The sequence below is a fragment of the Cydia amplana genome, chromosome 17 (genome assembly GCF_948474715.1).
Source record: "Cydia amplana chromosome 17, ilCydAmpl1.1, whole genome shotgun sequence".
Lineage (NCBI taxonomy): Eukaryota > Metazoa > Arthropoda > Insecta > Lepidoptera > Tortricidae > Cydia > Cydia amplana.
Window position 1 is genome coordinate 7,889,128 of NC_086085.1, and position 12,585 is coordinate 7,901,712.

A 12,585-nucleotide genomic window follows, 5' to 3' on the forward strand; every position below is an offset into this window, starting at 1 on the left:
TTTGCTGCTAGCGCCTAGCTAGGTATCGTCCGACTATCGCAGAAGTGTACAAACATGTGTTTGATAATTGCACTCAGTTTACTATTAATTTTATTATACTTTACGTTTAAGAGTAAATCTTCTGATTATTGGGCGGAGCAAGGGGTCCCGGTGGCACACGGGCGCGAGTGGTTCTTTGGACATTACAAGCAGGTGTTTTTGGCGAAGAAACATATAGCGCATCTTTATGCAGGACTTTACAAGTAAGTAGTTGCGTGGCTGCATGCTCAAAAGTATTCGACCATATTCCGCTCCCATACACATGTTTGGCCTAAAACTCGACAGACAACAAAGATATGGGGTATGTATATTATATATAGGTAATATAGGAATAAGCTGCAGTGATAACATGGCATAAATGCTCACTAGTCATCATTGTTTCTAACTTTTTTTACGGCAGGTACATCACGCGGCCAAACATACCTTTTGAAAGGAAATTTCTACCAAAAGTTATTTTTATTTAACTAATTCGATCCTATACGCTGACCGCAAATATAATATTTGAACATATTGAGTTACCACAATGTGTACTCAGTATACTTACTACTTACTGATTTATTTTAGCGAGTTCCCAGAAGCTCCGGTGGTAGGGTACTATCAACTGAACTACCCTGCCCTCTTGGTCCGAGATCCTGAACTTATACGATCCATCCTTATCACCGATTTCGCTAACTATGCCAGCGGCTACCCGGTAGGTCAAACATGTTTGTTTACAATTTTAATATTGGATTGCTCAAATAAGTGCCGTGCTTTCGGTTTAGGCGAATATTCGTATAATAGGGATGTTGACAATTTTTTGGAACTGGTTTCATTTTGTAGATAGACACGTAATAATTACAGAAAAAAATATTAAAAAAATATATTCATTAATTTTGAATAAAAAACATGTATAATAAGTTTCGTGTTTAAATTTCGCGCCTAAACGCTCCAGACTGTCACGTGACCTTGATGACGTAACGGCGTTTTAAACAAACTGCTGTCAGTCATTTTTTTAAATTCTTTATATGGCAACTGACAATTTTTTTTAAAGCCTTAACACACTACCGCATCGGACAGCGACCTTCTTTCTCGCTCTAACTTATAGCTGCGTCCTTAACGCACGACCTTACACACTATCGATTCGTGCGCCGCACCGCACCAAGATCGCGTTTCGGTACGATAATCTGTAGACACTTAGGCAGGTTTTATAACTTGTCTTTGGTGATTCCACTGTGATTACGTCACGCGCTCCGATTGGCGTTTGCAGTCACGTGATACTGGGCATTATTTTAAATACTTTTGATTACTTTTAATTAATTTATTACGCATATTTACACTTGCAAAATATGATTTTCCGCGGTCTAATATTCCCTGCTATGGTAAAAACCAGGGATGTTGCTGTGGAGCGGGAAGTAGGGCAGCAAGTAAACAACACGAGTATTGCGTAAAGACTGACCTTTATTCAGACAAGCGTTACCTATTTATACTTACATTATTAGAGACATGCACAAAATATAACTCCTCACACCTCCCCTTTTAAAGGAAAAAAAAATGTATAACATATAACATTTTTTTTTTTTAATACTAGTGATTATACATGATTTGTTTACTTTTACACTTTTACATAACAAATATATATAATATTTTTTTTTTAGCTAATTCAATATATCTATATGTATATATTATTCATAGTAGGGCTTAGTTCTATTCTTATGTACTAACATTGATTTTCCATCAATTTCGACTTCCACATTAGGAGACAAGTCGCGTAAAACTCGGTATGGTCCCAAGTAAACATTTGCTAATTTATTGCCAACTTCATTTTTAATCAAAACCTTGTCGTTTGGCTTGTATAAAATACAATTTGTTTTTGAATCATACCTGATTTTTCTTGATTGTTTAGATTTTATTAAATTCTCACGTGCTTCTTTTTGACTTAATTGGATTCGGTATTTTAATTCTTTTGGGTAGCTTTCATGATTATATAAGGGTTGTACTATATTTCCCAACAAATTACTAGGTAAATTACACTTCCTGCCATACACAAGTTCAAACGGGGTATATTTGGTTTCGGTATGCACCGATGTATTAAACGAAAAACTCCAAAATGGCAGCCAAGTGCTCCAAGTTTCAGGGTGAGTATCAGTTTGGATACGTAAGAATGCAGCTAAATGTTTATGCGTGTTCTCGAGAGCGCCTATACTTTGATGGTGATACGCTGTGGAGTTTAATTGTTTTATATTTAGTAGTGTACTTACCTCTTTAAAGATGGATGACACAAACTCCGTACCCCGATCGGAAGCTATCTGCCTGGGAACGCCGTATCTAAGTATAAAATTGTTTACCAATGACATAGCTACGTCTTTACTTCTTTTAGAAAACAATGGATAAGCTTCTACAAATTTTGTTAGTTCGCACTGTAATGTGAGTATGTATGAATAACCATCATCATCGGTCTCTAAAGGGCCAACTAAATCTAAAAAAATTTTTTCGAAGGCATATGTTGCAGTTGTCGTGATTACCATTGGTTCTTTAATGGGGGTAGCATATTTATTTTTTTGGCACCTGTCACAGCGTTTTACAAAACTTCTAATGTCATTTTCCATTCCCGGCCAAAAGTAATATTTTTTTAAATTATTATACATTCGTCTCATGCCCGCGTGACCACTAGTGGGCAAAAGGTGAAAGTCATTTAAAATTATCTTACGTTGTTCGCTGTCAGAAACTCTTATTACATCTTTTAAAATGCCAATTTTCACTTTTATTTGACATTCTGGTTTCTTTATTTCATTCATTAATTTTTGTATAAATATTTCCATCATTTTATTTTTTACGATGTATATCATGTTTATATTAATTTTACAACAAAACAAGTCCAGCTCTTTCACAAACTCGCCTGGCGAAATTTGTGATGAAGAGTCCAGAAATTTAATAAAGATAATGTTTTTATTGCAATCATATAAAAATATTTTATTTTCGTAGTCATTTTTTAACATGACTTTCTTTTTTCGCGTATCTAATTCCATCCTACTAATAAACCGTAACTCTACTGAACCCGGTAATTTATTATGGGTTTCTATACATTTCGGTGATCCTTGAAAATCATCCTTGATTGTCATATCTTGTTTAGTTATTGTATTTTTTATTTTCTTCGATTGCGCTCTGGTCGTAACGCATACGCGTTCACTTAGTGTCTTTAAGTCTTTACAAGTAATATAAGCACGCGACAATGCGTCAGCGGGCGCATTATCGGATCCTCTTACATATTCAATGACAAAGTCGTATTCTTCAAGCGCTAATCTGAACTTTAATAGGCGACTTGATGGATCCCGCATTCCAAATAAATAAACAAGTGGCTTGTGATCTGTCCTAATAATAAAACTAGTTCCGTACAAATAAGGCCTGAAATGTCGGACGGCCCAAAAAATTCCTAAGAGTTCTTTTTCTATAGTGGGATAATTTTTTTTTGATTTATTTAATGTTCTGCTAGCATAAGCGACGGGCCTATTATTTTCGTTACTCAAAATTGCTCCCAAAGCATAGCCAGATGCATCTGTCTGTAAAATAAACTTATTATCCGGTGAAAAATCCGGGTATTGAAGTACCGGAGGAGATGCAATTTTTTGTTTTAGGGTATCGAATGACACTTGACATCTTTCGTCCCATACAAAGGGGACGTTTTTCCTTGATAAATAATTTAAGGGTATTGCGATTTCAGCAAATCGCTTAATAAATTTCCTATAATAATTTGCAAATGCCACAAATCTTTTGACTTCGTCACTATTAGTAGGAACAGGAAATTTTTGTATCGCAGCTATCTTATCCGGATCGGGCAATACTCCGTCACTTGACACTACGTGACCTAAATACAAAAGTTCTTTTTTCAAAAAATCACATTTGTTTGGATTTAATTTTAAGTTGACTTTACGCAACCTACTAAATACATCCATTAGATTCTTGTTGTGATCATCTAAATTTTTACCAAAAACTATGAGGTCGTCTAAGTAGATTAAACATTTATCGTATGTCAGACCAGACATAGCGATATTCATCATCCTGGAAAAGGAATTTGGAGAGCTGCGTACCCCCATAGGCATACGGGTCATCATATACTGGCCAGAGTCAAAGGCTGTATATTGTCTACTATCTTTGTCGAGGTCACATTGATAATAACCATTTGCTAAATCTAAGTGACTAAAATATACACATCCTGAAAGAGAATCTAAAATTTCCGTTATATTAGGTAGTGGAAATTTGTCATCCTGTATACAATTGTTTAACTTTCGATAGTCTATTACTATACGCCATTTTTTCTCTTGTGATCCGTGACTTTTTTTTGGAACTAACAAAAGGGGACTAGACCACTCGCTCGAGCATTTTTCTATAATTCCTTGTTTCAACATATTATTTAATTCATCCTTTATTATGGTTTTCTGAGCATGTGGTAACCTATATGGCTTAGTGTATACCGGGACAGTATTAGGTTTCAACGATATAGTATGCTTATAAATATTAGTGGTACTTAATTTATCACCAGGTAGGAAAAATACATCAGGAAATTTAGCACACAAGTTTTCAATGGATATTTGTTCTTCAAGGTTTAGTTTTTGTAAATTGAGGTGTTGGAATAACGTTTTGAGTCGGTCAACATTTACTTTATCGCAATTGTTGAAGGAGCAAATATTATAATCACTAGCCTTTTGAACGGATACGCTAATATTGCATAATTGTATTTCATGTTCCGTTGTATTCAATATTCTAAGTGGAATTTTATTAAAAGTAGGTGAAACTAAAGACCCCGCTAAAAAAATACCATCCTGTATCTCGTTCGAACATATGACACAATCTTCAAGTATATCCGTACTTACATAATACACAGATTCTGACCTAGGTGGGAGCGTGAAATATTTTTGGTTGTCGTCAAGGGGCATGGTGACTTTCGTTTTATTATCTGTAGTCAAAGTTAAAGTATCATATTCTAAATCAATTTTGGCATGATGTTTTTTAAGAAAGTCGCGTCCTATTATGCCGTCATTACTACATGGCAAGTTATCAAAAATGTAAAACTTATGTTCAAACACGTGCCCCTGATAGTGTAACTGTAGGTAAATAAATCCAATCGCACATTGTGTTCCTCCAATTCCATTAATAACTAATTCTTTTTTGCATATTGGAATATTCAATTTCAAAGCGCTGCGCAATTTTAACGCGCATATCGTAGCTCCCGTGTCAGCTAAAAAGGAATATGTAGTACATGTATTATTGTTTCCTATATTAAAACTTACGTAACTTGAATTTCCGCTTAAAAATATGTACTCTTTAGTCTCGAAAAAACTGGATCGGATTTACTTTATTTTCGACCGATTGATTTAGAATATTAATCTCATCATTACAGTGCTCATTATTTTTGTCAGTTTCATGTAAAACATGCATTCTTTCACGTTCATATCCATTATTTCTAGAAGAAAAGTACCTACCTTGATTTCCCCGGTAATTCGGCAAGTAGGCACCTCTACTTGGACCGGCAGCGCCAGCCCCGGTGTAGGGTCGCGCTGTGCGACCCGGAGCTTGACCTTGCGTCAGCGGTGGCCGCGAGCCACGGTATTGGTTGGGTGACCCTCTGTAGTTTTGGTGACCTCGACCACGTACATATTCTCTGCTGAAATGATTATAATGATGATTAAATGCCAGCATGTCACCCGAAGTCGTTGTTATTGCCGTCTCTTCGTCTTTTGCTCCTTGTACAGCGTCCTTCAGCGATTGGTAATCGCGTGCTGCAATAATGGTGCTAATTCGCCGATTTCGCAGACCGTCCGCGAATTTTTTGATGACTTGTTTTTCATTAATTTTTTTTAATACCTTAAATGTAGTAGAATCGCCTTCTGACTGCGCTATCGTCAAATTAACAAACAGCTCAGATAACTGCTTACCGTAATCGTCGATTGAACTCTCTCCTTGTTTTAACACCTGTATTTGATTTTGGATGGCAAAAGCTGATTTTTTAGTCAGTAAGTGAGTCTTCATGTCTGTAATCATACTTTGTACTGAACTATAAGTGTCACTTAATTTAAGTTTTGCTAGTTTTGTAATTCGGTTTTTAAGAACGAAATTAATTAACTGTGGTTTGGAATCTGACTTAAGCACAGAGTCGTAATATTCAATGGAATTAATAAGCTGCTCTATTACAGCCTCATCCTCTGTCATAATTGGTATTAAAGACAACGCGATTTTTAAGTTGAAATCTTCCATTGTGGAGGTTTTGTTAGAACTTGTGTATGATTTATTGCAAAAATCTTCAATCCACTTATATAGTCCTTGAATTTTATCACACTCTGTTTGAATGTCGACTAAACATTGACCCTCTAACTTATTATTTTCTATTTGGTCACGTATCTCCCTAATAATAGCACGAAACTTCCCATGAATTACACTTGCTTCGTTTAACTTAACTTTCAATAGCTCTGGTTTCCTTCTATCGTAACTAAGTTTTGATAAGTTTTCTTTTATGTTCTTTAAATCTGAATAGATATGAACTAATTCACTTGTCATGACAGACTAAATTATATTATTGCTATATATTTGTATGTTTTGCATTTAATGTTACTTAGTAGAATATTACCTACATGAATACACTGATATTAAGTACCTATGTTAAGTATAATGTCTCAGTGTCCATCAGCTAGCTGGAGCGGTGGCGGGAGAAGAGAACGTGGATAGATATATAAAAAAAAAACACGCTATGCACTGGTATCACTTCACTAATCACATTACGCGTAGACACGAATTAGTCCTTGCTAGTACCGGCACGAGTAGCAGAGCATCCACGGCAGTGGGTATCCTCAAGTTCACGGCGATCGTTACGAAGAGATCTGCGAAGGTTGTATTGCACAATCCAGTCAGCAGCCCATGATTCGTGGCATCTTTTGTACAGCCTGTAGATAATGTACAAACCTCCAATAAACATTAAGGTGCACATCACAATCATCAAAATGCTAATCAACGAGAGGTGATTCTTCATTTCAGTCGTCGCATCATTATTGCCTTTCCCGGCAGAATTTTGGGTGATAAACACGGCATCTTTTTCCACTCTGGAGTTGCACATATTAATTTTTAATTGTATATTTATTCTGGCACACGTCGAATAAGAAATAAAAGGTATTAAATTGTATCCACTTTGTTCATATAAAGTGCGCGGTTGCACTTCCGACTTCAGAACCCGACACCGCACGTGGCAGGATCGCCATGTGGAGCGGGAAGTAGGGCAGCAAGTAAACAACACGAGTATTGCGTAAAGACTGACCTTTATTCAGACAAGCGTTACCTATTTATACTTACATTATTAGAGACATGCACAAAATATAACTCCTCACATGCGAATATCCGCATCCGCATCCGCAACCGCGGAACTTCCGCATTATTTTCAACATCCGCATCCGCATCCGCATCCGCATAAAATCGATGCGGATTTAATGCGGATGCGGATGTGGAACAGGTCGGTACAGGAACGTCTTAGCATCGGCGTAAGTGCTAGACTGCTAGGTAATTTAGTCATTAACCAAAAAAACCTATTAGAAATGAGCAGTCAAGCGTGAGTGGGACTTAATGTACGGAAACCTTGGAACGCGAGTCCGACTCGCACTTGGCCGGTTTTTTGAAAAAAAAATTACTTAAATGTAATATTTGACGTTTTTTATGGTACTATCTTGACATCCGCATCCGCATCCGCATCCGCGGATGTGAGCCTTTAAAAATCCGCATCCGCATCCGCATCCGCGGATGTCAAAAAATCGGCATCCGCAACATCCCTGGTAAAAACATAACATGCTATATATTCGCGATTCATGTCAACATCCCTATTGGTGATTTATCCGGTTCGAAGGACCAATCTAGGCATATTATAGGCGTTGGATAGGTGACATATCACCCATATCTTTTAATCGATGCGATACGATCTCTCTCTTAAATATGTATATTCTCTACCTACTACTGTAATAATATTTTATTTAGGTACTTATAGTTAGTCTCAAACGTCGGGGCATTTTAGAACGCTTACATAGATATACTTAATTAGGTACACTTATATTACATCCGAAAAAATATTGGTCTAGGTCCTCCTTTGGTAGTAAAAGTGGATTTTCTGTTTTCCTATAGGTGGATAAAAATTACGACGTCCTCGCGGGTTTTAACCCTTTCTTCACAAAGGGCGAGGACTGGAAGATGTCCCGCAACCACGCGACGCCGGCGCTCAGCACCGCCAAACTGAAAGGGTATTTGCCCAGCATTGTCAAAGTTGGAGACGAAATGGTCAAGTATTTGAGGGACAATTGTCAAAAGGCAAACATAGATCTGAAAGATGTAAGGTTTACTTTACTTACTTTAGGTTTACTTACTTTTAGTAATATGGTTTTGTCATTCACGAAATCCAATGTAATCAGCTTCGCCTTAGTTAATGCTATATTGGATTCCTATACTCGTATTCAGCACGATCCCTTAGGGGGCTTTGTCAAATAAACACGGTAAGCCATACAGGTGATCTGTGATGAGGGCCGGGAGTGATATAAGTAAGCAATCTCGTTACAGGTAGACCAACCAAATTAGTAACGGTTATTTAAATGAAGTATAAGTAATCTTAAATATTTTCTGAGCAGATAACAACAATGTTCACAACAGACGTGATGGCGAACGCAATATGTGGCATAGAGAACAACACGTTTGAAAACCGAAACTCCTTCTTCGCGACCATCACTGGAGAGATCACGCGTCAACTGGAAATCACGGTTTTGAATAACTTGATATATCTAGCAGTCACTATTATACCTGGACTCAATAAAATAATGCAGTTGCGGTAGGTTTTGCTAGATGATAAACACCATCAGTACCTACCATCAGGAGAATAAGTAATTTAACTACACCAACTTTAAAAGATGTCTGCACATACAAGATTCCGAAATACTGCTCTTTTGGATTAAAGTTTCCTGAACTCTGATACCTTATCTTTATCCTCATCTACTGTAGCTATTTTATCCTATATTGCTGACTGTACTCAATTAGTGGTAAGACGACAATAGACTTTCTTCTGTAAGGTCGTATCATTCGATCGATATACTGAGGATTGAGGAGGATTGTTTGATCTTAATCAATTGGGCTTTATTAGGTTCGCAACGAAGAAACTGGAGAATCTTCTTGTGTCTCTAACGCGAGAAATAATAAAAGACCGCACCGCTACTGGCAAAAAACGAAATGACGTTTATCAAGTAATGATGGCTTTCCGGGACGGCGATGATAAAGGAGGTATATAATGTAGTATATGCACATATATATACTGTCTCGATGTCAAATTACTTCTATTACAAGTATTACTAAATTATCGATATATTTTTGACGTTCTACGATTTAGGACAATAAACAAATATCAATAATTTTGTTTGATCCGGTTCGAAGGACCAACATCACCTGGGTTGTTATATATTTTCAGTGTTCACGGATGAGTACGTCACCAGTCAAGTGTTCACGATTCTACTAGACTTGTTTGAGACATCGAGCATTGCCCTGATGGTAGCCTTGTTTACTGTAAGTAGCCAATTGTAACCACAGCCTTGTATTTTGATGTGTGTATATTAGGGATAGGTATGATTGGATTAATCAATTCACGCTAATTTAAATCGCCCTATAAATTATATACTGAAAAGCAATGAAAGCGGGTTACTTAATCTTAAGGAATTTTACATTTAGGTATGTATGTGACTCGTTTTCTTGCTCCTTGTGTGTACCTAGTTTTAACAAGTGTCCCAATTAAGTAATCAATCTTGATTTTTCTTAGCTCGCGTGGCACCCAGAACATCAAAACAAACTTCGGTCAGAGATTGTAGACCTAAAATTGAAGACTAAAGGAGAATACACGCTGGAGGATGTCGAGAAATTTAAATATTTGGATATGGTTTTTAATGGTACGGTATATGCATATGATTATGACCTTAAGAGTCATTTATTATTTACTAAATAAAGATAGCTGAATATACTACCTATTATAAATGTTTCAGCATTAATAAATAGATCCAGGGCCCGATTCGGATTTTGAACTATAGATGTCTATTAGACATCACCAAGATATAGGTACATATCCAATCCATATCGTTTCGATATCTAATATTTGACGTATCTTAAAGTTCGAATATGGCTGCCAGACAGAGACAGATTACTGGTATCCAGATGTAGGTATTATTTTGATTTTTGCGTAGGTACTTTCATACTTTTTTCTTTTGCAGAATCTCTACGTTTGTACCTCCCTATATCCGTGTTATCTCGTGAGAGTACAAAGAATTGCACTTTGGCTATCCCGGGACGAAACCCTATCCGAATAACTGAAGGCACACCAGTGATAATACCGATCGGTTGCATCCAAGTTGACCCTAAATATTATCCTGAGCCAAGAAAGTTCGACCCGGAACGGTTTTCGGAAGAAGAAATTGCTAAGAGGCCGAAATTCACCTTTATGCCGTTCGGCGAGGGACCTAAGAAATGTTTAGGTACGAATACGACCTAAAAGTTTAATCCCTTTTTAATTTTAAACTGTAGGCAGGTAGTGTAGGTCTTTTACCGACGTTCGTTGTTGGCGAGGAGAGAAGAGGGTCACCGTATTGGTGGGTGATTCTGATTTTAATATTACTTCTTGTGCTTTTTTGAGTTTTACCGGGGCTGGTCAGCCGGTAGCTACCTAAAAATACCGGATTCGGAAGGGTGAGGAATGTAGAGATGTCGTATAAGAAGACTAAGAAATCTCTTCCCCCGATTTCACGATTTGTGTCCCCGAGATTGACAGCCGAAGTAAATAAAATCGTATAGTGCCATATTATCACAATACAATGCCATTTTTTTTCCTGTAAGTTTGCATAATAATGTGACATTACCATAACCACACCATCGTCTCAATATATCATATTCCATAATGAGTATTATTCTGGTATCCTGCAACTCCCGATAGGATCCCGAAATCCATAACTCAATTGTTAAACGTCAACTTATAACAGCGACATCTACTTCAGCTGTCAAATTCGAGGGGCAATTTTTTCTTATAGGTACTTTATCTTTATACCATTTCTTCTGTTAGGTAATAAATAACTCTTTGATGGAACGAACGCAGTGTAAGAATACTTGGCGTGCACAGGTATGTGTTTACAGGTATGCGCATCGCTACCCTGCAAGTGAAAGTGGCTATAATGAGCATCCTTGAGCACTTCGTACTGAAGCCGAGTGCCAAAACGACCTACCCCCTGGATATCGACCCGAGAACTTTTCTCTTCAGTCGCCCGACGCGCGGTGCTTGGGTTCATTTCGAAGAAATAAAGTGATTTTACTATAACCGATTTTTTATAACTTTTGTGTTTGCCTGTCTTTTGCATATAAATAGTAGCTGTAGAGTCAGGGTTGGGCAGTATTTCAATTACATGTATTTGAAATACGTATTTGAAATACAAATTAGTATTTTGTATTTGTATTTCAAATACTACCTCAAAAGTATTTTGTATTTGGTATTTCAAATACTGCACTCACATGTATTTAGTATTTTGTATTTCAAATACTTCAAGCTTCAAAATACATTTCTATAAATACATTTTATTAAATTCTATAATCCTAAAATGTCTAATCTCTCGCACAAGCTGTGAGCCGACCGCGAACCTCCGATCCAGCCGAGATACAATTTTCATTGGCTGGATACTGGATCTATATTAGGTCAACTTCTGCGTGGAACTTTTCGTTTAAATCTAGGGGATAGGGTCATTGCAGTAGTTTCCGTCCATGCACTAGTTTTCGACGACTTGACGGATTATCAAATATATATTTCATTTTTAATTTACTACTTTTTGCGAAATCTTCATCTTCCTCGCATTTTCCCGGCATTTTGCCACGGCTCATGGGAGCCTGGGGTCCGCTTGGAAACTAATCCCAGTAATTGGCGTTGGCACTAGTTTTTACGATAGCGACTGCCATCTGACCTTCCAACCCAGAGGGTAAACTTGGCCGTAATTGGAATTAGTCCGGTTTCCTCACGATGTTTTCCTTCACCGAAAAGCGACTGGTAAATATCAAATGATATTTCGTACATAGTTCCGAAAAACTCATTGGTTCGAGCCGGGGTTCGAACTCGCGACCTCCGGATTGCAAGTCGCACGCTCTTACCGCTAGGCCACCAGCGCTTCCTTTTTGCGAAATATCATTGTGATATGTAGACAGATATATTGCTTAGACGCCTTAGACATAAGGATTGAAATCAGTCCAAATTTGTGCAGGAATGTAGGTATATATTCAAATTTCGTCAAGTGGACGTAAACTAGAGCTGGACGAAAACTAGCGCAATGACCCTATAAGTTTATATGAAAGGATATTCGTTAACGTTAAAACTAAATGCTAAACAAAAAAATAAATAAAGGTATATTTTGTAATTGAAATACATTATTTTAAACACTGTAATTTGTATTTTGTATTTCAAATACCCGTCACCAAAGTAGTTTGTATTTTGTATTTCAAATACTTTTAAAAATATATTTTGTAATTTGTATTTCAAATACG

At 37.0% G+C, this 12,585-nt stretch overlaps 1 protein-coding gene across 1 annotated transcript; it reads left to right on the top strand.

The window, feature by feature from the left end:
• The first annotated feature begins 54 nt into the window (after positions 1-54).
• On the top strand, positions 55-11,377 carry LOC134656063 (cytochrome P450 6j1-like). The gene is made up of 9 exons (XM_063511581.1): positions 55-242; positions 604-730; positions 8,170-8,373; positions 8,667-8,863; positions 9,173-9,309; positions 9,494-9,588; positions 9,839-9,965; positions 10,284-10,544; positions 11,197-11,377. Exons 1-9 carry the CDS (start codon positions 55-57, stop codon positions 11,364-11,366), a joined length of 1,506 nt encoding a protein of 501 aa, XP_063367651.1. The 3' UTR covers positions 11,367-11,377.
• The last annotated feature ends 1,208 nt before the right edge of the window (positions 11,378-12,585 follow it).

What these genes read in the sequence shown, in the direction of transcription:
- LOC134656063 (XM_063511581.1), top strand. Translation starts at nt 55, where the DNA reads ATGTGTTTGATAATTGCACTCAGTTTACTATTAATTTTATTATACTTT. An exon ending in CTTTATGCAGGACTTTACAA is followed by an intron (nt 243 to 603) that starts GTAAGTAGTTGC and finishes GATTTATTTTAG; the next exon opens with CGAGTTCCCAGAAGCTCCGG. An exon ending in CAAACATAGATCTGAAAGAT is followed by an intron (nt 8,374 to 8,666) that starts GTAAGGTTTACT and finishes TTTTCTGAGCAG; the next exon opens with ATAACAACAATGTTCACAAC.